Genomic DNA, 27766 nt, shown 5'->3' with positions numbered 1-27766 from the left:
GACGTGCACCACAGACACAGTCACATACAAAGACACAGTTAAACACGCACAGTCACAGAGACACAGTTAAAAATACTCTTTGGTTCTTTCGGTAAAGTAACATAGGTATAAAATAAAACAAATCGCGACGTTTCGGGCGCTAAACCCTGTTTGTTTGGTATGCTTCTCTCTCTGTGTCCCCTGTTGTATCTGTGTTAGTTCCCCCCTACTTGTGTGTCTGTATATACATCTGGGGTTATGTGTTTCCTCTCTCTCGTAAATTTAGCTCTTCTGTACCTGATGATGGCTGCTTGTGTTGCAACCGAAACGTCGTACGCTATTATGTTATTTTATTATTTCTTATTTATACGTGACTTTACCGAAAAAAAACAAAGAGTAATTCCTGCAGTCACGAAAGCTTTGAATCAAGTCTGTAGTGCCTCTTGTTAAACAGTGCTTCAGTTAAACAGGAAAATTAATAAATCCAGCAGGCATGACTTGAAAAGTAACAAATTTACATTTTGGGTGGCACTCTAAATCGTCCGGTAAATCGTGTCGCCAATTATAATGTCTGCGTTTATCTGCGCGTGTCTGTGTACCACCAGTGGAGGAATACGTGCGCAGCTTGCTGGACAACCGTGAGTTGATTGACCGTCTGGCACTGGTCTCGGAGCAGGTGAGACTCCGTATGCGTGCATCAGCTCTGCCCCCCCCTCATATTTATGGTGCGGGCCTGTACCCTTGTCCGACCCCTCACTTCCGCGTTGCATCCAGCTGCCTCACTGATGAAAGGGACACTTGCCTTGCGCTGAGTACGACGTTTCGCTGGTTGTAATCGCCAGGGAAACTATTTACTCGATTTGTAAATGTTGTGGGTTTACTCTCCAATACACTGGCATGCTGCAGTAGTAACTAATTGACACGTTTTGTTTTACGTAACAAACCTTACAAATTGGCTGTACCGGGTTAACTACACACATTTACGCGCTCTTACCCAAAAACCTTTATTATGGATAATATTGGTCGCTAAAGAATATGTGTTAAACAGCTCCCTTTTAGAACGTCTCATCCTCACCGGCAATGGTCAATCAATCAAATAAATCCTAGATTTATAACGTGGCATATTTCGCAAAAAGCAGAGACGGAAGGGTGAAACTCAGGTAGCTCTATGATATCCGCTTTTGTGGAACGTTCTCTAACACGGATGGCCGTACTGCTCTGAGATAAATCAGACTGGATCCTTCGTCTCGTTACGTGATGGCGGCTGCAAAATTGTTGTTGACGCGTGCATGTGCCGTGCGTGTGCTGTGTACGTGTGCAGGATGTGGTGGAGTCCCGGGTAATCTTCCCCGAACATCTCCCGCTGTCCCAGCTGCAGCAAGGTGTGCGCTCCGGCCGGTTTGTCCAGGGAACCTTCCTTGCGAGTCGTGAGAATTACCTGGAGGGGACTCTGAGGGTGCGAGGGGACGGTGACAGTGATAAAGAGGTACACGTTTCACAAGCCTGCGTCCGGAAGGAACAATGCTGTTCGATCGTATCTGTGTGAGTTTTAAAAACAAATTTATAATGAAGCAGTGGCATAGCGTTCTTGGCATGAGCAGTAGCTCTTAACCTTTACTGCAAGGCTGCAGTAAAGGTTAAGAGCTACTGGGCTAAAATATTTGTATTTTGAACGTCTTTTGCACCCTACGTAGGTGTCGTAGCCTGGCTCCTGCCCCCCCGGCCTGTGGGTCCTGGTGCAGTTGCACTGCCTGCACACTCGATAGCTACGCCACCACAACCACAGTATATACGTTAATTGTGACTACTTTAATAATAGGGTTTTTCCCTTTTTTTCTGGCAACAAAACTGAAACCTTTTACAAGGAATCATGTGTGCATTAACCACACCAGGGACGGCTTTCTTTTGAGCCTCGACCCAATTGGTGCGAGACCAGAGGACGTCAAAAGGCCTACGCATATATTGCAAATATTATCAGTGTGTTTTTGTTTGAATTTTGACCACAAGTATTGTGGTTAATGCACACATGATTCCTTGTAAAAGGTTTCAGTTTTGTTGCCAGAAAAAAGGGGAAAAACCCTATTATATTTTGGTACTGGCAAAGGAGGTCTAATGATGGTTGTGACTACTTTGTTAACAAAATGAATGGTCTATTTCCACCTCCAAAATGTAACGTTAAATAACAATTAGATACATTGGCCCTTTGTTGGAAAAAAAAACCCAGTCCAGAAATTGCCCTGCTTGAACATATGTTACTGAAAAACATCGCTTTCAGAAGATTCATGGGCTAATGGTCCTACATTTTAAATTGTTTATTCGTGGTATTAAAACTCTTGTACAGTAAAACCTTGGATTGCGAGCATAATTCGTTCCGGAAACGTGTTTGTAATCCAAAGCACTCGTATATCAAAGCACTCGTATATCAGTTGTGATCACATGACGCTCGGCAGTACAAAGCTGCTCGTATTGCAAGACCCTCGCTCGTTTATAAAATTAATATTTATTAAAAATTTTGCTCATCTTGTAAAACACTCGCAGACCAAGTTACTCGCAATCCAATGTTTTACTGTATATGCTGCTCTCTAACAGCACTTGGCCCAGCGGTCTGTTAAGGCTATAGGGGGGATCTTTTTTTTCTGCGTGCAGGTGTTGATCCAGGGGCTGCAGCATTTAAACCGCGCGATGCACGACGACATCGTGTGCGTGGAGATGTTCCCCGAGGAGCGCTGGGTTGCCCCCTCCTCGCTGGTCCTGCACGATGAGGGCGTCGCAGGGGACGTTGCAGAAGAGAATGAGGAGGATGTGGTGAGTGGAGCGTCAACACTGCCGAACCAAAATCAAACCCAGACACCTGCAGTGTGCGTGTCTCTCTCCCCGTGGTCGCATGGATTTTTCTCCAGGTCCTCCGGCTTTTCCCTCCACAGTTACAATCTGACATGCACTTAGAGTATTTGGCTGCTATCAATTTCAAATGTGATAAGATACTTCATTGAACGATCATTTGTGGCCAGGTCACTTAAAAAGAGCTATATAGCTCTCAGGGTCCTTACCTGGTAAAGTTATTTAGTTTATAGTTTTTAAATAGTTTTAATATAGTTTAAACAAAGAATAACAACAAAGACTCAACCACTTCAAGAGAGACCTTAAACATAATGAACACCGTGTGACCTGACAACAATCCACATTAGAGATGCTGTTAGCTTGATTTTGCGTTTATTAAATGACTTTACATTACATTACTTCAAAATCAAGTCAGGAGTGCTAATCATTTCGTACTATTTTTGTATGTACGTAGGGGTTATTTGACCATACTTCGGTGCGGGTTGGTGAAGGGGGGGGCATAGATCAGGAGCATAGAAGGACAGGACAACAATTCATTTTGCTGTACTGCGCTCTGCTGCCAGCCATTTTGGCGCAGAGCCTATACCACCTGTTATGCATATCCAGGCTCAACACGGCGTCGCTTCCACGGTCTGAGCTGGGTCACAGGGTGGCCTCTATATTGAAAACTAATTTTTTTAGAACTGCTTTTTGTATTTAGATTGTTGTCCATTCCGCGCACCTCCGATTAGCATGGTTGGCTGTGTACGGTCCGAAATAAGTTCTACATGCATACATACCACAGTGACAAAATGCAAAACATAATAAAGTAGAACAATGAAGTTAATTGAAATTGGCACGAAAACAACCGTGGTTTATGAAAAGTCGACAATATTGCACAAACATAAACAAGGGTTAGATATTAAATCGCATGTAGTGCAAGTTGGCTTGGGCAGATTATTTATAGACTGATCATTGCACAGTTATACTTATAAAAACGTTACGTAAACATTAAACACATACAGGGTGACTGATGTGCTAAGCAGGTAAGAGAAAATGTCAATCAGCGAAATCATAAAGAATCGAGAGATTATGCATCAAATTGTGAATTAGATTGGAGGGTAACCTTTGTTGTAGATAATATTGGTCGCAAAAGCCTACGTGTTTTTTTTTTTAACGTGTGGTATCTGATGGGCGTGTTCCGGTTGATTCTATCAATCGCCAGAACTGTTTTAACTTATCAATATTTACGGAGGACTCCTCACTGTGATCTTTTGTCATTTTAACAAAGCGTCAGTCTCATTATTGACATTGATGAGACACAGCATGAAACTACATCCGCAGGTTAAGCGCTATTGTTTTGGATTGCTCCTTCCCCTTCAAGCCAAATTGTATTGTGTTACGCAGTGAGCTGGTAAAAAAAAAGTAGTTATTTAATTATTTCAGTGTGTGAGAGAGAAGCTACTGTGGTGAGTGCTCATTTGAGTTTACGTTGTCATCTCCCGGTGCTATCCCAGCTGCTGCTGCTGTCGTCGCTCTTGCTTAGAATACGCAACACGATGTTTGTCCTTTGTTTTGGTCTCCAGCTGAAAGCCGAAAGTGGGAAGATGCGTCGGCCCACTGGCAAAGTGGTCGGCATCATCAAGCGGAACTCGAGGCCGCTGTGCGGCATGCTCATGCCCAGCCCAATCAAGGAGGTGGGCTGATCTGTGTGTGTACGTGTGGGGAGCGGTGATGTAGCAGTTAGCGCGCTGCGCTACGAATTCTGGGACCGGAGTTGGATTATATTTATCGCTCATAACCAATAAACAGCGGCAAATGTCTGAACCTGTCTTGGGCCCTTCCCTAGGTCGACTCGGCCATAAATGAGTATCTGATGTGGCATGTCAACATCAATGCTGTGGAGACAAAGGCGGTCGGGCATGGTGCTGGCCGTACCCACCCCGTCGTTTGCCGTACCAGCTTGAATAGGTGTGTGCTGACGGCACTCACCCAAACAGTTTGTTGAATGCCTTACTGGGGGCTCTTTGTGCGTGTTGGAGGCCACCCGCCACCTGTTCACGCCCGCGGACCACCGCATGCCACGAGTGCGGGTGGAGACAAGACAAGCTGCGTCCCTGCAGGCCCACCGCATCGTGGTGGCCATCGATGGCTGGCTGCGACACTCCCGCTACCCGAATGTACGACTGCACCGTGACGCCCCGGACGCCGTGACACCTCACCCGTCTGTCCCGTGGTCGGCATCGTCGGGCTCATCCTTCTGTCACTTGACGCGCGGCCACGGGGCTCTCTATGCAATACAGCCGTCGAACCCAAAACACGAACGGTGACACGGTGAATTGGAAGTCAGGGTGGATGAAGTGGCACCACTGTGATTTTTTTGTTTGAAAGCATGGCAAACTCACCTGTGATTCAACCTAGGTTATTAAGGTGTTGTAAGTTGATAGTCTCAGCCCAGTCACCAATAACTGCACCAAAAACGATATTAAATTTGGTCGTGCACTTCGATTGTTTAATTTCCATCTCTGAGAAAACGACTGCGTTTGACTGCCATGTGATGAACATTACTTTGATTGGCAGAGTGGTTGGAAAAGCACTGCCCCCCTACAATTTGAACTGCATTTCACTTCAATGGATCTTAGAAGTAGCTCTGTTATGTCTGCTCCTGTGGGTCGTCCTTGACCACGAAGGGTGGTATAGATTGCTTGTCTTGTGTGATACCATTAACACAATGAGAAAAAAAATTGGTGAAAAACTAAATATATTGTTAAGATGTATTATTTGGGTTGTATCTTTGTTTAAACAGATGCCGGTTAATATTCTACATCATGAACGTTAGGTACAAGGTTGGGATTGTGGTTGTGCTTTTCATACCTATTTGCCACTGCACAACCGAGCGGCACCATGGCTGGCACGGTTTAGTAGGCTGCAGGTTGTTTATCCACTGCAAAAGCGGATCCATGCCATGGACGGTCAATGCTTTGAACAAGTCTAGGCACGTGCAGATGACGCTGTGGTGCCACGTCCCCGTGGTGTACCGACTGCCGTCACACAACGTGTCGCTAGCCCCGCCCCTGGCCCTGCTCGGCCCCCGGATAGATTTGGATGCCTTGTGGGGCCAGCATACTACGGTTTGGTTCCAGTTCGACACGGCAAAAAGCCAGTGGGTGACCAGAGACACCTCGAGAGCTCTGCGCTGTCTGGGTTCCAATGTACCAGTGGAAAGGGGATACCGGTGACGATTGGCCACGTATGTGCATATGCATGTTGAACTTCTTCCGTACCATATGTAGATAACCGTGCTAATCGTCGGTGTGCTTGTGCAGGGCCATTTTGTGCGCTCTCTGGGCGAATGTGGGGATAAGGAGACGGAGACAGAGGTGCTGCTGCTGGAGCACGACGTGCCACACCAGCCCTTCAGCCAGGCCGTACTTGCATGCCTGCCCCCTCCCACGTTCAGCATCACAGCAGAGGTACGCATGAGACGTGTGACGATATGTCAATTCATCGATTGAGTTCAATTCTTACGCCTGTGGTGTGGTGGTGTGTTTGATCGTGCATGTGAGAATCCTTTGCTTCAATGTTCTTTATTACAAGGCCCACGGGCCACTGGTGGCCCTTGGTGGCCTTTGATGTGGCCCATGACGTGTGGCCCCCGACGTATAGGCCCCCGACAATAGACAAATGTGAAAACACCCCCCATCATCATCATCGTGCTGTCAAACCTCAACAGTTTCAAGATGTTTGGCCTGCGTAGAATACCTTCTAGAGGGCCTCTCTGGAGCTCTCCCTCCAGTCGAGGTCCTACCGCTGCACTGGCATGAACGAGAAGCCACGGGGCTCTACACCTTTACCGCAGACCGTATATAGAAAAGCCGTCGACCTGAAAGAAAGTCGATGGCTCGGACACATCATTGTAAGAAGAGAGGAAATTCACATCGGAGGAAGGAAGGCGACGGACTTATGGAAGCACCAGGGCGGAGACCCAAGAGGCAGGCTTCGAGAGATGCGGATCAAAGTGGTGAGCCAGGATGTGGAGGACTCTGCAGTAGCCGTGGAGATGGTCCAGTACAGAAATGAATGGAGCAAGGGGACTACAGACTTTTCTCCTATAACGCTGTACTTGCGTTCCTGAAGAACACCGAATTGTGGGAAAATCGCATAATAAATAATATAGGGTAAAGCACAGTCCGCGATAACACGTGACATGCGTACGCAGGCTTAACAAAGACTTCGGGTACGTGAGTAGCATCTAGAAGCATCCAGAAGCATCCCACCTTGTGTGATGCTACACCGAGGCAACCGTACAACCGCTTATTCTGCCTCGCACAACGCAGTTCTGTTCACTGGATCGCCTTTTATCCAATTCGCATCCATGTTATGAAAAAAATGTGTTCCCTAATGCATTAATCGCATTATATCTAATTCACGATATGAAAACACGCAGAGTTATAGGAGAACGGACTGTACTTTGAAAATATTCAGTAGCCTATTGAGAAGATAGAACGCCATTAGAATGAAGTTGGTTTACCCATGTATGGCTCACCCTGTGTTTTGTTAGTTGTAAGGCAGCGTTTTGTTGAACCTGGTGCTGTGTGTGTCCCGTACAAGGACCAGGCTGGCAGGGAGGACCTCCGTGCGTTGTCCATCTGCAGTGTGGATCCTCCAGGCTGCACAGACATCGACGATGCCCTACACTGCAAACCGCTCGACAATGGGAACACCGAGGTATTCATTTGGTGGTGGTAATCATGGTCACGGTCGCGGTAATTCGTGCCTATTCCTTTCATGGTTTTGTCAATGCTAGCGGAGGTGACAAGGGGAGTTTAGTGGCACAATGATAAGTGCACTGCACATTCATCCTGTCAAGCTGGTTTAGTTCCAGTCATGGCTAACACCGGTACAGAGTGATATCTAAAAAAACTGCCCAAGTTCTCCCCTTCACCACATGCATTGACCATCGTAATAAAGCAAGGTCAAATGACAATCGCGACCCATTACGGCATGGAGAAGCCCTCATCCTGCAGTGGATTGACAAAGGGGTGGACAATATTCCTGTTATTAAGTTTCCAAACATTGTTGCCTTAGTGCCCGTATTCTTGGTCTCTGCTCGGCTCAGGACTGACTTCAACATGGCTCGGTTCTGGCTTGATCTGCTCCGTTGCGCCAAAGAAGCATGAGTGGCTCAGCTGTGCCTTGGCTCACGCTCAGCTCACAGAAATTCTGAGCGTGGCTGGGAGCATGCAGAGATATACGAGGAGGCACAAGAGACACAGAGGCTCAGGGCTGGAACCATGCTTAGAGGCAGCTCGGGTTTTAAGCATTGCTTTGATGTGGCTTATTGAGAATTAGAATCAGAATATTTATATTGGAGGAATCCGACGAGCTATAAAGCTATTTTTCACATGTCCAGTAGCGGCAGGTAAGAACGTTACAACAACAAACAGTACAAAAACATAATAGTAGTGCAAAGTACAAGAAAGACAAACAAATAACCCAAACACAAACAAATACAACGAAACCATCCCCATCCTACCAGGCAAAGCCCACTGAGGTATTGATTTATTTTTGATTAGTGACCTGGCCACAAATGAATAGCTCAACAAAGTGGCCCATCATTTGGACATTTATAGCAGCCAAAATAATAGAAATAATCTCAATGCATGTTGCGCGAGAGCCAAGCCTGAGCCAAGCCATGGCTAAGACCCCACTGGCCTAAGTGTCCACGTCACTGGCCGAATGCCTGGTTCACAATGAATGCACCAGGTGGTAATGGGTGTGCATTTCATTTCACATTATTGTGCTTTGGTTGGAGTGGCTATGGTGGAGGTTATGCATGCATGTGAAGTGAGCGACTTCCGCCAGACGTCTAGTAGAAGGCGTCTTATTTATTAAAAGCACACAGGGCGATACACTTCGTAACGCGGCTACACCTAGGCTGTACAAACACGCAGCCCATCTCCGTCCTGCGTAGCTACGCTGGCTGGTTGATGAGCGTAGCGGCGGAGACAGAGCTGCTCTTGCAGAAGAACCAGCCACGTGGTCGAAGACGAAGAGATGACGACGGTAGCGACGCAACCAGGACCCAGACCCCACGCTAACAGCCCCGAAGTTCTGATTCGGTGCTCTTTATATCTGCCTGGAGTGGCCAAGCTCCACCTCTGGCCACGCCCCGTTTCTAGAACCTTCTAGGCCCTTCGGGATGGTTCCCGGAGCTTCTCGACTGACTCCGCCGTTGACCTTTACCCCAGATACGCCCCTTCATAATAAGGCATTATGTAATGCAGCTATGACCTTAATTACCCTTACAGGCCGGCAGGTATCACCCTGTCATTACACATCCATGCATGTGAGGGTGGTGACGGTGTATTAATGTGTGTTCTAGGTTGGGGTACACATCGCCGATGTGAGCTACTTTATCCGGCCGGGGAATGCCTTGGATGAGGAGTTATCTGTGCGTGGTACCACAGTTTACCTGTGTGAGAAGCTGAGATGTGGATTTCTTCTTGCCACAATATCAAGTGTTTTACGACCCGCCGATTTCATCTTTTCATTCTTAACTTTACGACATGATGTAAAATATTACGATGTAATGATAATCGCGGTACCAGTTTCCCCACAACTGTAATTGTATTTGACATTTTCACCACATTTTTTGCGTGCTTTTCAGTACTTCCCGTATGAATAACGATAACTTAAAATTAATTAGAATAAAAAAATGTGCAACAACAATGCTATATATCTCTCATGATGTTTTAAACAAGGTGATTTTTGTGGATTTCTTATCATATGATGTACCGTGACATCATGAGCGGCAGGCTATCGGCGCAGTGGTAACACTCGTGCCTTGCAGCAAGGAGACGCTGGGTTTGATTACTCAACTCTTGTGCCTTTTCGCTTGCAGTTTTGTTTGTTCTCCCCCCTGTTATGGAATGGGTTTCCTCTGGATTCATCAGATTTCCTCTAAATAAAACCCATACATTATGAGACCTCCTTTGCCAGAAACAAGATATAGGAATAGGTTTTACCCTTTTAACTGGCACAAAACTGACACCTTTATTCAAGGCATCATGTTTGCAATGACCACAACACAAGCAGTCAAAATGCAAACAAAAAAGACAACTCTGATAATAATCAGAGTTGTCAAGGACAGTGCATATTATTATCAGAGTTGTCTTTTTTGTTTGCATTTTGACTGCTTGTGTTGTGGTCATTGCAAACATGATGCCTTGAATAAAGGTGTCAGTTTTTGTGCCAGTTAAAAGGGTAAAACCTATTCCTAAAACCCATACAATCTTAACTGGCATTCGCGAAAACATCCCCTTGCTGAACAGTTACCTACAGGTGACTTAATCATGTGTGGGTTTGCTTGCAAAACACTCGTTGAGTTTGTGCATATGTATATGCCAGATTGTGTTTATTGACAGAGAAGTGGTTGCGTTTATGTGTTTGTGCGCCTGCAGAGGATTGATATGGTGCCAGAGTTATTGAGCTCAAACCTGTGTTCCTTGAGATCCAACGTCGACCGGTGAGATGCACCAACAACTGTGAACTCGCGAGTGCGCATATTGCAACCCATACTCAGCAGCTAACGTGCGTTGTTGCCAGGTGCACATGTAATCCCATGATGCGTGGCACTGTTAAAATGTCATGGTACAGATCCACACAAGCATGTGTACATACATAAGCAGCCAAACCAGGATGGCACAATGGTAACACGTGTCTCACAGCAAGAATGGCCTAGGATTGATGCCCGACTTGGTTGCCTTTCCATGTAGATTTTGTATGTTCTCCCCCTATTTAGCATGGGTTGACTCCAGGTTATCAGGTTTCCTCTCATCGCTAACATAAACGTGTTATTACTACTATGATCCTTAACCAAGAAAAGCCTCACTGAATCTCATCGAACAATGGTTGCTACGAATATATTCCAGTTGAGTAATTTGTAACAACCCAAACCGGTATTTGGCCAAATATCCCGATGCTGAAAGAATGACTCGACTCACAAAAACTTGGCAAGACCCTCCTGAAAAAGAGTCTCGAGACTTTGCGAAGCTTTCCTGAGTGAACACCCTGCACCACTCCAATGACGACGACTCCGCCACTCGACGGTGAATGGCGACGGTGCATGTGCTGTGCGCGTGCAGGCTGGCGTTCTCGTGCATATGGGAGATGACTCCAAAGGCTGAGATCGTGAGCATACGTTTTACCAAGAGCATCATCAATTCCAAGGTGATTTCCCCCCCCTCCCCCACAGACGTTCAGTTTTTGTAAAACTCTCGTTTGCTTTCACGTGTATTGTATCGGTGCCTTGCTATGTTAGTGCAGTTGAGGTTTCCAGATGGCTGAGAGGTCAGAGCGTTGACCTTGCACCTCTGGGTTCACAAGTGGAGCGAGATGAACCGGGTTCACAAGTGTTAGTATGTATGTTGAACTTCTTTTGCACCGTACGTAGCCAACTGTGCTAATCGGAGGTGCGAGGTAGAACATGAAAGTAGTGAGTTGATGGTCTCTATCCAGTCAACAATCACTGCACAAAATACAGGTTTTTTTTTAGGTCGATCGTGTAAATATGTAAATGTGTCATTAAACCCACCCCCACCCGACACAGCCAACTAATAAGGGTTGTCACGTAAACAGAACATGCCAATTCGTCACGAGTACAGCACACCGCTGTGTTGTACCAGTGACGAATTGGCCACGTTCTGTTTATGTGACAACCCTTACCTGTCGGCTGTGTCGGGTGGTGGCGGGTTTAACGACACATTCATGTATTTACACAATCTAACCCAAAAAACCTGTATTATGGATGATATTGGTCACGAAAGCCTACGTGTTAAACTCACTGCACAAAATACCACCAAATTACATTGCACAAAATTTGGTTCAATTCCAGCTTTGAGAATTCAAAAAATATCAATTTTGCTGTCTTTGGGTGAGCGTAACCCTCAGTGGTCATCGGGAGCCACGTAGACATCTGTTGAGTTCTGGCTTGGGCTTGGATCAGGCGTGGGCATTGTGTAATTGCGAGGACCCCATGGTTCACCCGTGGTGTGTTCATCGTATCCCCGCAGGCGTCTCTGACGTACGCAGAGGCTCAGCTAATGATGGACGACGCCGGGCGGAAGGACCCGGTCACCAGCAGCTTGCGTGGCCTCATCTCCCTGGCCAAGATCCTCAAGCAGAGGCGCATTCAAAACGGGTAACTCATTGTCAAGATCCTCATCCCCTCCACCGCCACTGGAGCGATGAGCAGTATTAATGGGTGCACCACATTTAGTCGATCGGCAGGTCGCCTGTGGCGCGGTAAAGTGTGGTTACTCCCGTGTCTTCTAAGACATCCGGCCAGCGTGGAAGAGTAGGCTAAAATACATTGAGAGGGACTGTAAAAGGGTGTATCTCTAGAGGGGCCCCCTCTTATGGGAGCCCCCTTCTTCCAGCAGTGGCTTGAGCAAGCAATTCCAAGGCTGCACCTGTAGCTTTTTTTGACCCCATGATGCATGAGGCTTGGGTGAATACCATGCACAAACAAGTGTTACAGGATTCATACTCTTTGTTTTTTTTTCAGTAAAGTCACGTAGGTAAAACTATAAAATAAAATAACAACTAAATTAAATCACGACGTTTCGGGCGCAACACAAGCGTCCTTCTTCAGGTGGGACAACCGCAGCCAGAAACAATTGCTGAAGTGGGCAAAAAAGGGCTGTTGTAACAAGAGGCTATATAGGTAAGAGAGTGGGGGGGGAGCAAGGGGGGAGAGATAGAGAGGGGGGGTGTGGGGTAGGGGAAGTGGGGTGCTGCTAGAGGGATTAAAGGGGCGAGCACGGCAAAATGCCGGGGGGGGAGGTAAGTGAGCGGGGCTGGGAGTGGGAGGCTGAAGAAGCTGGAGATGCGGAAATGAAGGCAACAATAAAGAAGTTAAGGTTTTACCTGGTTAATAACATCCTTCTAGATTGGAGTGTTACAGGCTGCTGCGGGGCTACATTGTGGGCAATAGAGGACAATGCAGTGACATAAATTGTTTTACTCTACTTAATGCTCCCATGTCTGTGCTCCCCCACCTTTGCCAGCGCGTACTGACCACCACGGTTAAGTACGGTAAAACCACCCCACGACTCGCATGACATGGGGTGGCCCTAATCCAGCAGTGGATTGACTTAACGAGCTGTGCATGTTCAACTCAAATATCTGAGTTTGTGAAGTGTCTTATATTAAGATTCTGTGTTGTTTTGGCTGGACATGATAATCGCTCATGTCCCTTCTCCACCCGTAGGGCATTGACTCTGGCATCCCCTGAGCTCCGATTCCACATGGACAGCGAAACCCATAACCCGATCGACCTGCAGACCAAGGAACTCAAGTGAGTCTCGTCAAGAAGACACCTCCTATGACTGCAATCCGACTGTTGTGCAGACCTCTCTATCAGAATCAAAATATATATATTTCTACTGGAAGAATCCGATGATCTATAAAGCTCATTTTTCACACATGTCCAGTTGGGGCAGGTCACAACGTTACAACAACAACAATACAAGCACACGTTAGGATTGCAAAGTATTGGAAAGGTAAACAGATAACTTAAACAAATATACAAATAAAACTAAACTATTTTTATCTTTCCAAGTAAAACCCTGACCACAAATGATAGCTGAACAAAGTGGCTTATCACGTGGGAAATTTATTATCAGCAAAATAATCTAAGATAAAGGTTCTTGACCCTTGTGATTGATGTGTTGTGGTGGCGGAAACTGGTGCGTGTACACAGGGAGACCAACTCGATGGTGGAGGAGTTCATGTTGCTCGCCAACATCTCCGTGGCGGAGCGCATCGTAGACGAATTCCCCGAGTGTGCGCTGCTCCGACGCCACCCGGCGCCTCCGCCTTCCAACTACGACATCTTGGTGAAGGCGGCGAAATCAAAGGTAGAGTTAGAACCCCTTTTAACGACCACCCTTGTTAACTAATCGCTTAACAACGGACCTCCATAGAGCTCAATGTGTCAGCTTAACCGACCATTTCTCTGTTAACGACGGGCTGTTGTAGGTACAGTAAATATGAATTAATGCCACGTAGAAGGGAAACAATAAAATAATAAAAATATAAAACAATAAAATTCTCACGACGTTTCGACTGCAACACAAGCAATCATCATCAGGTGTGAAAACCACAACAAGAAAATTTGAAAAAAGTGGCAGTTATTTTTAACGTTAGCACCACGGAGAGAGATTTGACAGTTTGTTCAGATGGACGAGTCCATCTATGTTCGGAAAAGAGGAGGGGGGAGACGGAAAATAATGGATGCGGTCTGAAAGCCACCTTAAGCGTGATCAATCAATTAAGACCCGAAATGGTTGATCAAATCTCTCTCCGTGGTGCTAACGTTAAAATAACCGCCACTTTTTTCAAAATTTCTTGTTGTGGTTTTCACACCTGATGATGATTGCTTGTGTTGCAGTCGAAACGTCATGAGAATTTTATTGTTTTATATTTTTATTATTTTATTGTTTCCCTTCTACGTGAATTTACCGAAAGAACCAAGAATATGAATCCCTGCAGTCACGAAAGCTTTAAATCAAAATGAATTCATCCATTTATTAACAGTGTTTATTTTAATATGATGTGTTTATAATGTTGGTATCTTTATGTATTAATATCCATTGTTTAAATATTATAAAGTACGTTTTTTGGGTGAACAAGGGAAACTTTTGATGCTATCGGAACGAATTAAGCTTTTAACACGTATTTCCTATACTCGCTTAATGACCAAATCCTTTAATGCTCGTGTTCGTGGAACCAATTACCGTCTTTAAGAGGGGTTCTACTGTCTCTAGATTCCACCAGAATGAATCGCGGTGCTTGGTGGATTAATACCGCTGCTCCGTTGGCATCTCGTGGCCATACCGCAGCCTGTATCTACTGTAAATGTAATCTTCATATTAAATAGAGGCTACAACAAATGTGAATATTGTTATTGTTGTCTCCCTGTACCGTTACAGATACTCGGATGTGATTGTGCACCGGCTGCTGGCCGTGTGCGTGGGCGCCGACCCCACGTACCCGGCGCTCACCGACAAGCAGAAGCAGCAGCAGCTCTGCAACAACCTCAACTACCGCCACAAGATGGCGCAGTACGCCCAACGCTCGTCTGTAGCTTTCCACACGCAGGTGGGAGGCGGAAGTGTGGGCCACGTGGAGCTTGCACGGCGTGTGCTTAGGCACCTGATAATGCGTCCGTTCGTCTCTTGAAAACCATTTTTAAGATCACGAAAGCAGGCATCGTATTGTGCGTGTAGTAAGAATCAATTGTTTTCTATTCGCACGCTTACGTGTGGTGGTGCCGTGGCTGTACTGGTTGGCTACACTTGACATTGCTTTTCAGCATTCTTCTGTGTTTGCTGAAAAACCTAGTCACATTTGCCCATGATGTGACAACTTTATTTGATTGGCTCTGTCAGGTGATGGAGGATTATAGTCAATACAATTGGCATTGTACCTTCACGATTGAACTCAAAATAATCCCCATGACATGATGCCAATAGCACAAGTGGAATAAATTAGCGGGGGGATGCAGAAAAATACCTTACATTTTGTTAAATAATTATGGGCTTGGTAAGTGATGCGCGTGTGTCTGCTCTTGGCCACGTAGCGGTGATTAATGGCTGTTGTTGTTGTGGTCTCAGTTGTTCTTCAAGAGCAAGGGAGTGGTGAGCGAAGAGGGCTTCGTGCTGTTTGTGCGCAAGAACGCCGTGGTGGTGCTCATTCCCAAGTACGGCTTGGAGGGGACGGTTTTCTTTGACTCCAAAGATCTCAAGCTCAACGTTACCTTCGACGAGGAGGTAGGGCATGTGTTCACTTAACCGGGAGGCATTGGCATTTCCCGAACGGCTGAATTCTGCATTTAAACCCAGGACTGGCTTAATGCACTGGGACCCAAGCCCCCTGACCATCTCTCTACGATTAGGTTTCTATCAGACACACAGACACTTGGTTTAAGGTGGAAGAACGCAGTGAGATACGAAGCTCCGTTTTTTTGCCATTTGGCAGTGTGGACTATTACAGAGGAAGTTACACCGGTGGATACATTAGAGCCGGATGGCTCACAGGGCTATACCAAAATAAACTGAAACTGAATTAAATGATGTAAATGCGTTTCAAATGTAAAACGGTCACAATTAAATATGCTTTGGAAATAACTGCCATGACTGAGCCCGTATTGTCACGGAGAGGACATCACATTAAAAATACAGTAAAATCCCTCAGGTCCGGAATAATTAGAGAGAAAATCTAATGCTTTCTGTAAACAATGAGAAACTCGAAGGGCAGAAAAGTACTTGTAGAATAAAAACAAATGAGGGAAATAGTAGTTGATGCAAAAAGTGATCTCTAGATGGCAAAAAGCACATTTGTGACCATTGGATCCAGTCCTTTTCAGCATGCCTTGCATGCCGCATTACATTGTCACTCTGCGTGGATAAGTGGATAATGCACACAGCCTAATTTGGACCAGAAGCTCAAAAGGGTCAACATTTGCAGCCATATTTTAGGTATGTTCTTAACTGCAATTGTACACTCCATATAACCTAAGGGGGGTTGCATCTACTCCTTAATGATGGCCAAATAAGGCTTTAAAATTCCTTGGCTGGCCCGCACATCACGATCCCTCAGTTGGTTTGGTCATTGCAGCCATCGGCTTCTCATGCCTGGTTTTCAGCTCGCGGTGAGGTGGCCCAAGCGGTATTGCATTTGCTGTGTGTTGTGGAGGTTTGCGTTTCAAACTCGGTGGCCTCTCCGGTTAATACTGTGGTGTGTATTAAGCGTAAAATATTTACATGCTATCCGCTTTAACAGTGGACGTTAAAAGATCCTGTAACATTATTCGTGTGCCAGCATCATGGTCCAAGGTTGGCAAATTACATTCAAATTACTTATTTGGGGAGCACATATCAATCGTTGGCCTCCTTTTACAAAGACGTAGCAGTGACCTTGAATGCAAACGTTTTGAGAATCAGTGAGGCTTTTCTGAGTGACCCAGTAATAGTTGGAATAATAACGTTGGGTTTACGTCAATCCGTGCTTGTGTGCAGGGCACTTGGTAGAGAGCAGTCAGCGGTAGTGTAGCGGTTAGCGCTCTGCGCTACGATCCCAGCGACATGGGTTCGATTCCTTCGCACAGTCAACACCAGTGATGATTATCTGAACCGGTCCTGGGCCTCCCCTAGGTTGACTCGGAACTCAATTGAACGCCTGGTGCGGTGTGTAAACATCGCCACTGGGGAGACAAAGGCGGCCGGGCATGGCGCCGGCGACCCACCCCCTTGTGTGCCGTGCCGGCCTTCATCTGTGCTCCTCGCCAACAGCACTTGCCCCAACAGTTTGTTAAGGCTACATTGGAGATATGTCTTTGTGTTTTGTGTAGGGCCCCACGCTGTGCGTGGAGGGCATCGCGCTGAACATGTTCGACCGCGTGTGCGTGCGCGTGTCGCTGGATTCGTCCAACCTGCAGCACCAGCGGATCCGCATGCACCTCGTCCGCCCGGAGGTACTCACCGTGCGGCGCGACGCGAAACCTCGGAATACCACCGATTTGTATTGTGACCATGCTGCTGTTGCTGCTTGCTGCGCCAGCAGTAGTGCACGGAAAACAAACGCTCGCCGCATCGGAACGTCAGCGGGCCGAAAATTAATGACACAAGCCACAGCATAGCGCTTGTTGCCATGCAACCCAAACTGTGGAACCGTATCGGAAACCCATAGAGACACAGAGATACATAGGAGATACAGAGCGACCCATTATGATTCCTAGAGATTCATAGAGACTCCAGCAGATACATAGCAGTGCATTAAAAACAAGCTACTGTACGATTGTGGCCATGCAACCCAAACTATGGACCACATTTTACACCACTGTAGTCTGCGCTCCTTCAATGGAGGGGGTGGCAAGATGACACAAACTCTCTCCTGAGGCTCTCCCGTGGCTATCAGACCCATTCATTGGCATTTAGCCCCTGAACGTAATACCCTTATAACACAGGAATAAAATATAAACTCTGGTCTTGGATGGAAAAAATATATGTATAGCTAGCATTTTGAGCTGCAGTCTGTTGTCCTATACCTCCTGTAACTGGCAAATTGGATATAACGCGATGATGAATGTATGAAGGAACGCATTTTTTGTATAACGCGGATCCAAACTGGATATAACTCGGTTGAATGAATGGAACTACATCGCGCTAGTAGGAATAAGCGGTTGTAACGGCTGCCTCGGCGTAGCATCACACAAGGCGGGATGCTGCTGGATGCTGCTAGATGCTACCCAAGTTCCTTAGTCTTTGTTCAGCCTGTGTTACGCATCTCACGCGTTATTGCGGACTGCGCTTTACCCCATATAATATATATTATTTATTATAACACGATTTTTCCAAAACGCGGTGTTCTTGAGGTACGCAACTACCGTATTACAGAACAGACTGTATATCCAAAGACTATGGGACACTATCCCTACCTATATCAGTTGTGACTGTTCGTGTGTTTAAATCCAGCTTGAAAACGTCGTTATTAATTGGCTTTTCCTGGATTCTGATTGGTTATTACTGTGAGGGGAATCATTATGATTAGCTTTCATTGCATTTTGCATGCTGTGTAAAGTGTCAGTATCACTTTCATTATTGTTATTATCGGCTTTTACTTTATTTCTATTGGCTTATATCTATACTTGAGTAGTTTTTTAATGTCCAGTGCTTTTTTGAGATATTTCGATATGCAAGGTGTTGTATAAAATATATTTTTATTATGGCCCTAGTTCATTGCACAAGAAGGGCCATTATCTGAAACGTGACCTATTTAAATGATCGTTAGGGGCAGTTGTTGATGAATGCGAGTTCTCAAGATACCAAGCTAAGTCAGGGTGTGGGAGCCTTGGTAGATATCAGATTTCTTAACAAAACTCCATGAGCCTGTTCTGCATGGGTTTCCTCCGGGTTCTCTGGTTTCCTCCCATATCTAAAAATAAGCATGCGTTGAAACTGGTATTAAGGTAGTTTACGTATCGCCATGGGCGGCAGGGTGGCACATTGGTAAACCCTTGCATCTTGCAGCAAGAAAACTGGGTTTGATTCCCAACTAGAGTGTGTTACTGTGTGGAGTTGTCATCTTCTCTCCCCCTGTTCCTCAAAAGTCTTCAGACTTGTGGTTAGCACGCTGCGCTATGAACCCGGCAACCCAATTCCCACTCACCGCCAACACCAATGAGGATTATCTGAACTGCTGTTTTGCCTACCCAAGGTCAACTCTTTCTTAAATGAGTACCTGGTGCAGTGTGTAAATATCAGCACTGGGGAGAGGTGTTGGCCACTTACCCCCTCGTGGGCCATGCCGCCTAACAGCAGCACAGTCTGTTAAAGGCTTATTTGGGTGACTATCTTTGTTGTACGTTTGTGCCATTTGTGTGTCCGCTGTCACAGATTCCAGGCTACAACCCTACGGAGTCCACCCCATGGGGCTCGCCTTCTCCCCGGCCTAAGAAACCCAGACAGCACTAGTGTATCGTGGATGCGGTGTCAACAAGATGCCGGAGGAGGTGCATGAGTGGGCACACACTCTGGGTTTTACATCTGCAGAGTTAATTAAGTGTACATTGTGCTCGCAAGCAGAGGTGAACAATTGAAAAAAAAGCAGTGGCGGTTATGAGAAATGCTACCCTGAAGTAACAGACGGTTTGCACTCTGAACTTGCAATCCAGAGGTCACCGGTTCTTCGTTCTCGTGTCGCAGCGGTTCAAATGGTAGCGCAATTTTTTTTTTTAGAATTTTTACCTTACCAACCAGTACAATCAGCCAATTAAGGTGTATACGCGTCAAGATGTATGAAAGGTTTAGGATATCTTATGCCCCACTTCTTTGCCAGCCAAGACACTGACCCCCTTGTGATGAAGGTGATTTCACAAAAATATTGGTTACTGAATCGGTGGTGTTTATTGACTAACGCAGCAGTGTCCAACCCACAAAGCACTGTGATCCATTCTGGTATATCTCAACATGTTCCGTGATCTACCAGCAATATATGACCAACAGTTACCCAGATGGATTTCACCGACTAATAGAACACTGTAGACATGCCAAGTGCTAGTGCGATCTATTGGTTTAAAATATATATTATTAATCCATTACTTCTTAGTCGAGGATTTTGTTTTGCCATCTGCTATAACAAGAATTGCTTTATATTAGAGGTGTTTAATCCTATTTGTCCCGAGATCCACAATAAAAAATCTTTTGCGATCATCCACCCATGGATCGCGATTCACATATCGGCTACCACTGATCTAACAGTTGAAAACCAGTTTAACACGTAGGCTTTCGCGACCAATATCCATAACACGGGTTTTTTGGGTTAGATCGCGTAATAAATATTTAAATGTGTCGGTAAACCCGCCACCACCCGACACAGCCAATTCGAAAGGTTTGTCACATTAACAGAACGTGCCAATTCGTTACTAGTAACATCACACCGGTGTCTTGGAGAGCAAAGCCACAACATTTACAATCTGAGTACAATGTTTCACCAGTAATTACAACCAGCTTCATCAGGCGACAGCCAGATTCGTGGAGAATCCTCGTCCCTTAATGCGCATGCATAATGTTTGTTGATTAACATATAAATAACCCAATCGGAAATGGATACCCATAGTCATATGCATTCATTGATTCCCCTCCCAATTCGCGAAAGAAGTGCTCACAAGTGATGGCTGTCGCCTGATGAAGCTAGTTAGTGCTGGCGAAATGTTGTACTTAGATTGTAAATGGTGTGGCTTTGCTCTCCAACACACTGGTGGACTGTACTAGTGACGAATTGACATGTTCTGTTTACGTGACAAACCTTACTAATTGGCTGTCGGGTGGTGGTGGGTTTAACAACACATTTTTATATTTAAACGATCTAACCCATAAAACGTGTATTATAGTTGAAAACCTACAATTGTGCCAGGTTTGGCCTGTCGGAGTGGGCCATTAGGCTGGCCACTCGGAGGGCAAAGCTCTGGGGAATCCGAGCAAGAGCTTCGAAGTATGATTGTGCACGGTGATACCCGCAGGGGTCTCGTGATGGATGGCAAATGGAAGATTTTTTTAACGCGAGAGGATTCCCTGCAAGGGATGTTAGGTTACTTATTCTTGTGAGGATGCCATTTACTGTATGAAGGGGCAGCGGTCAGCTGCATAGAACAGAGTATAAAATTCCCCGAGCTGTTGCTGTTTAAATCGTCGGTTTAACGGAGAATTTCACCTCAGGTTTTTTTACACAGCTGCCCCACCCCTCATCGGACTCTGTGCAATCACACAAGGAACGTTTTCGGAAAAAATGTCGGTGTCAGAAAATTTTAAGTTTTAATCGTTTACAAATGCGCATTTCGTTACAGCCTCTCTTGTCCTTTAGACGTGCAAAGATAATTTCTGACAAAATATTGACACGTTTTCAAATTGCTTTGGAAATGGTCGTAACTTTGCTCACGTATATACAGTACTTGGGCAATAATTCTGAGCTCCTGGAGTAGTGGTAAAGATTTAAGCGAGTTGATGTCTTTGCGACTTTGTGTAAATGTGTTTAACATTTTTTAGCTGAGTCGTATATTTACAAGCATGTACACATGAGTTATACGCGTTTATATACAAAATTAAACCGATTTATTTTCCATGCATCTTCTGTTATTTTGGTTACTTTAAGTTACGTTTTCCACTGCTGGATGAACATCTCGCCACGTGATGTTGGATGTCAGGTTTAGTTTGACCATACTTCATGCTGGTCACTGTTGGATGATAATAATGTCCACTTGCAATGCACCACCGCACAGTATTCACTCACCTTCGAATCGAGTCCTGCACCACCGTTTCACATGCAAATTTGATTCTCAATCCCTGGGCCAACTTTCTCCTGATTAGCATGCGATTTGCCACATTTCGATCTCGGAGGTGATTAAATGCGCCGGCTTCCAGGCTTGTTGAGCCGCTCGGAGCCCAATTAACGAAAGTTGTTGCCAAAGCAAAAGCGTGAGCTCGAATGTTTGTCCGTGTTCTTTTCAAACCACCAGTCGAACGCCGGCCTCTGCCCACTCCGACCGTGCGGAGGCCCTGGCCGTCGGGGAGGCCCTCATGGTGCCTCACGGCAAACGTGGGGCCCGGGTGGGCGCGTCGACGATTGATCGCGTACAGGCGGTGCAACTCCCACAAATGAAACATCACACCTTGCTGATCTCGTGTCCAGGAGCATAAACGATCATCACGCAAACTCCGGTCATCCTCGCAGCAGCAGCTCTTGGCCATCGAACAAAGACGATCACCGCTTCCTTCCGATATTAGAAGCCACGAGCTATGAACGACTCGGAGGTTCGAGCAACCACAGCCGAGTGGGAAGGCAGCAGCAGCCCAGGCGGTGAGCCAGCTCCAAAATCCCCCAAGCACTGAAGTTCTCGATTTAGTACATTGAAAAACACGACGGTAAGTGAAACAACGTAAATCGAAACCAATTTTGCCATTCACTTGAGGGGCCGTCCATAAATGACGTCACGCAATTTTTGACCTCTCGTCACTCGGCGTCACAAACAGACCCCCCCCCCCTCAAATATGACGTCACAAAGCTCTGCCCCCCCCCTCCAAAACCATATTTCCATTTTGAAAATAAAACATGCTTCAACTATTGTCATTGTAGTGCGTGGCGCTGCACTGATGTTGTAGGAGTGTTATAACAATTAGTGTTATAACAATTCTATACTTAAAGTTGCGCATTTTGATGTGACGTCACATTTCTAAAACCACTCCCCCTCGTCACAAATGTCTGAACCCCCCCCAAGGTGCATGACTGTGTTACCGTGTTCATTCTGTGGTGAAGGGATGAGGAAAAGGAAGAGGGAAAAGCATCCAGCGTCGCCGCACGCAGGCAACGTGTTTATCACACAGTGGTCAAAATATAAAAATACATATATGTAGTGGGTTCCACGGAGACTGGAGACGTCTTTAGAGGCAACACGGTTTATTTGTAACTATGAACAGAACTCCCCTTAACTCCCACTATCTAGGGAGGTACAGCCTCTGGGCTAGCGTGCCCTCGCACTGATCAAACCTGGCTCTCAGCCCTCTGGCTATCTGTGCCCTAGGAGAGGCTAACTGACCCGACCCAGCCAAGGTACGGGTCCTGACCACTGATCCGCGCTCGGCCCCGACCCTTATAAGGATGTCGGGTCCCAGGGTCCTAGCTAGGCTGGTCTTCTGTTCTTCATCTTCGGACCACTGCCCCGAGCTGTCCCAGAGGTGCCCCTTTAATGCACCTCTCGGGGGCTCTCCGCCCCCGGTACCGCCCCCTCTCTAGAACCTTCCAGGGGGCTCTGGAAGAACCCCCAACCCCTCACCTGGGGCCTGGCTCTCTCTGTCCTTCCCCAGCTCAGGGTGGCACCACCTATGGGCTTGTGCCCGCAACTGCAGGTAAGTATACTGACGGTATAGGATGTGCATTTATTACGCTACATCTATGCGAGAGAGGTTGTGGACAAGAGTCTGCTCTGCAGGAAGCAAGCATTGCCATACGAATGAGATGAGCTCGCGTTCGATGCGGGCAGTCTTGAGGACGACCGTCGACAGGCACGCGTGGAGGCACGCCGTGGTCACAGGGCAGCGCCGACTCGTGTAGGTGGTGATGGCCCAGTTGTAGAGAGGAATGCCGGAGCTTCGAGCAGATGTAGCCGAATGTAGGATAGAGCATCTTGAGGAGCGTTGCCCTCGACCCCCTCCGGGAGGCCGTATGGTTTACTTGGCACTCCCGTCCCTTAGAGTCCAGTCTGATGTAAGCCTCCTCAGGTTCCAGCAGCCTGGCTTTGTAGGTCTTCCTTGCACCGCTCTGCTCGTCTAGCATAGTCTGAAGGGTCATATGTGGCTGCCTCTTGAATCTTCACCCTCCTGCAAACCTTACTCGACATCTCGTTGAGGACCCGAAGAAGGACAGTATTCTCTTTGTTTTTTTTTTTACAAAAGGGCTTGTAAGAGCTCTAGTTCCTCCCACCGGGATCTCTGGTGTCAACTTGAACGGGGGGGGGGGGAGACAAAGCTATGGCTTTTTTCTCAGAGGATCTGTCTTCCATGGAGCACAAAGATACAGGCGGAAGGTCCCCTTGGCCTAGCCATGAGGTCAGGCTCGAGTTGCTTACTGAGGACCCTACACCTAAGGAGGCTGTGGATCGCCCTAGGAAGCTCCAAAGTAGAAAACCAGCTTTCGAAGACCCCCTATAAAGTGCCTGAGGCCAGGTAGAAAAATAAGAAAATTATCAAACGGGAAAGTGCGTGGTTATGTTGGGTCGAAAAAGGTAATGTTCTAATGTAGGGGTTGGAGCGGTCATTGCTGCTTACTCGGCCATGACGTCACTGCAACTCGTTTGATTAACACTTTTAAAATAAAAAAATCACAACGCGTACTGAACATATTATTCCGAATCGGTTTTAGCACCACTACCACCATGACACAGTGGCAAGGCTGGCACATCGCAGTGCAGCTGCTAGGCTGAATCATATGAATAAATATAATCAAATCTAGAAAATCCTTTATGTACCCAGGAGAGCCACATTGAGTCTCGAGACTCATTATTAGCTCCGTGCTGCATTAAGATGTTTGGACAAATTCAAGCATCAGGGTTCGGCACGTAGGAGGAAACCGGAGAAACGCGCAGATGTTGTGAAGCTGGCTTGGTGGTAGAAGTCAGTCCAGAACATTTGGCCCCACACCTATCACTGTAACGAATCAGTGTTCTACGCGGGCATTCTAAGCGAGGACTGATTGTATTAAAATCTACTTTGATCTACGAATCGTAATGTATCAATAATGTTAACGTGTAACATGCCCCACGGTTTTTCTTAATCTGGAAGGAGAGAACAACGGATGATGTGTGCTGATGATGTTGGTGATGATCTCGTAATGGCTGTTCACTTCGAGGAGTGGGAGAGTCTGATGGTGAACCTGGATCGTGCCAATAAGAGGTAGGGCCTTACCATTCGCCATACCAAACAAATCAAAGCAGTACCTGCCTTGATATTTTGTATGTCTTCAAGGACTCCACCCCCTCAACTCCGCATGATAGGTAGTTGTGGAAAGAGTGGAGGTATTCCCATATCTGGGCAGTTGTTTATGACCAGCTCCGATTTCAGAGCGGAGGTCTTACTCTGAATTAGTTCAGTGGCATATCATTTTTTTCAGCTGCATAGCGCTGTATAAAAGTTACATGGCCTATCACTTCATACAAAGCTCTGGTTCTTTTCTGCCAAACTTGTCCTCTCCCTCCCAGCTATAACCTCCCGAAAGCAACATGTGACCTTTGTTTTGGCGTGACAAACACCATTGAAAGCAAAACACCGAAAGTGTAATGACTACACGTAATGCAAGAATCTCAGTTTTATTTCTCAACGGGTATTGAATATGAAGTCCCAGGAGTGGTGAAGGTGCATCAGCCTGCAGACCCACAGGTGGCAGCGGTGGATTGGCCTGCAGACGTTGGGCTGGTGGTGGATTGGCCTGCAGACGTTGGGGTGGTGGTGGATTGGCCTGCAGACGCTGGGGTGGCGGCGGTAGATCGGCCTGCAGACGCAGGGGTGTCGGTGGTGAATCGGCCTACAGATCGAGGGGTGTCGGTGGTGGATCGGCCTGCAGATGTAGGGGTAGCGGCGGTGGATCTTCCAGCAGTAGCCGACCAGTGAAGTTCTCGAATAAATTTACGCAATTTGCCGAACCTGGTGGCTTTGGCACAGGCAGTGGTGGTGGTGGATCTCCCAGCAAAAGCTGGGGAGGCAGTGGTGCATCTGCCAGCATGAGCTGGGTTGGGATGACAGCGTTGGATCTCCCGGCAGCAGCCGGGGTGGTGGTGGCGGTGTTGGAGATGCCAGCAGCAGCCGGGGTGGCAGCGCTGAATCTACCAACATCAAGCGCCATGGCGGTGGGGGTGAATAATATGCCAGAAGCAGTCGGGGTGGGGGTGTCGATGCATCTCCCAACAGCATCCCTGGTGGTGGCGGCGGAACTGCATGTGGCTGCCAGGATGGCGTTGGAGGCAGTGGTGGTGTTGGTGGAGACCGTGGCCGTGGCTTTCTCCAGCTCCTTGAGCTATCGACGCATCATTTCCAACTGCAGATGGCGCTCCACATTCTCCCGTTTGTATACTTGAGTGCAGGGAAATCATCGACAGTTTGGTCAACATTAGCCTCTACATGAGCTTTCTAATCATCGCAACTCTTCAAACTATATCGCTTATATAATGTACATCATTTCAGTCACAACACAATTACATATAACACATCGGGGCTGTGAAAATTACGGCTTTGTATTACCAATATCTTGCCTGTCCAGAGAAGCCCATGAACTAACGTTGTACATACAAACTCATAGACTCAGAGGCCCATAGACTGAGTCACAAATAGCAGTGTATAGGGCCCGGAAAGGTGTGGTGGTAGTGAAAATATGAACCAAACTGCGTCCTTTTCAATGGAACCAGGGACCCAAGTGTCATCATAGGCTTTCCCTCACCAGCGAGGATTGCCTTCCAGCGAAAATTTGGATTTTCTGTGGGTCCAAAGATGGCTGAAGAGACCAATCTGGGATCGACAGATTCTGCCGTAACTTTGGCACATGTGTCCAGAAATAGTGGTGGATGCAACTGCATTAGTAAGTCGGGCTGCAGGCTGTTGTTTCCGCCATTCCCACTTTGTCTGTTTCTGCTGTTTTGAAATGTTTGGCTTCTTGAAATAGACTCTGTCTCCATCTGAGGTGATCCTGGGAAAGATACTCCCCTGAGTTAGTGTCGATGGAGCACTTATTCATTTGGACTTGAGGACATCCTTGAAGCACTTTCTCTGACGAACTACATTCTCCCTCTTTTGGTTAATCAAGTTTGACAGTTTTTCATTGAGGCATTGGTGGAAGAGGTCTTGCTTAATGGAGTCCTATAAAGCTTCAATGTGAATCTTCTGTAGACATCTCTTCCGATGAAGCCGTTACTTGGGAGCCAGTTTTATGAGCATGGTTGAGCAGATGAGTCGATGATCAGTCCAGCCACCAGCAGCTACTAGAACAGCCTGGATGATGCAGACATCTTTGGGATCCTGGGCATGGACAATGACGTAATCGATCAAGTGGCGGTGCTTAGATCACGGATGCTATGATGTTTTGTATTTGTTTTTCTGGCGTAACAGGGTGTTGATGATGATGACTACATTTTCCGTGCATTTAGTCAATGGAAGGATGCCGTTGGAATTGACTTTACCCACTCCTTCTTTCCCGATGGCTCCATTACAGAGGTTTATGTTTCTTCCAACTTTGGCATGCATATCACCGAGCAGAATAAGTTTGTCTCCCACAGGAACAGTAGAAAGGACCTGATCAAGGTTGACGTAACATTCATAATCGGAGTGAAGAATCAGGGCATATACGCTGATAATAGTAGAATATTGGCTCCCCACCAGTTTGAGACGAGGGTACAGCCAGATCCTTGTTCCTTGAGCTGCCCCTCCTCTTCTCGTCGAGTATCATTGAGTGCAGCTACGTCAGTGTTGTGTCGTCTGAGTTTCCAGGCCACGATTAAGGTGCAGCATTCTGGGCGTTCACTTTTAGTGTTGTCCATAAGGGTCCTGACATTCCAGTTCCCAAAGGTAATTATCTGACTTTTAGTTTTGTTTCCACCACAGTAATGGGGGTCCTTCTGAACGTGATTATCCAGTCGGGAAGGAGTGAGACAAACTATGCTTAGGGCCACTTTCCTAGCTCCTTCCCCACGTGGGGTGAGCAGAGTGGATCATTTGAAGGGACTTCTTAGTCGCAGGTACAGCTGCAGAAACACACTCTTGTTTCTGCTGAGTGTTAGACGACCTTCTTGTAGCTGCCACTAGAAGCTTCCAGACTTCTCAATCATGCTTCCGTCGTCACTAGCTGGTCACCAAAAACATTGTATTGA

At 46.6% G+C, this 27766-nt stretch overlaps 1 protein-coding gene across 1 annotated transcript in view; it reads left to right on the top strand.

Moving 5' to 3' along the window:
* Positions 1-4358: 4358 nt before the first annotated feature.
* The window catches only part of LOC142924699 (exosome complex exonuclease RRP44-like), a 66826-nt gene continuing 43418 nt past the window's right edge, over positions 4359-27766 (top strand). The window contains exons 1-5 of the mRNA XM_076067354.1: positions 4359-4496; positions 4842-4979; positions 6126-6272; positions 15480-15635; positions 17216-17338. Of these exons, the coding sequence (XP_075923469.1) occupies positions 4359-4496; positions 4842-4979; positions 6126-6272; positions 15480-15635; positions 17216-17338 (702 nt within the window). The remainder of the gene's footprint in view (positions 4497-4841; positions 4980-6125; positions 6273-15479; positions 15636-17215; positions 17339-27766) is intronic.

Source organism: Petromyzon marinus, chromosome 16, assembly GCF_048934315.1.
Source record: "Petromyzon marinus isolate PM22_M1 ecotype Great Lakes invasive population chromosome 16, UKy_Petmar_22M1.pri1.0, whole genome shotgun sequence".
Classification (NCBI taxonomy): domain Eukaryota; kingdom Metazoa; phylum Chordata; class Hyperoartia; order Petromyzontiformes; family Petromyzontidae; genus Petromyzon; species Petromyzon marinus.
This window is presented reverse-complemented; position numbering and strand designations above follow the sequence as displayed.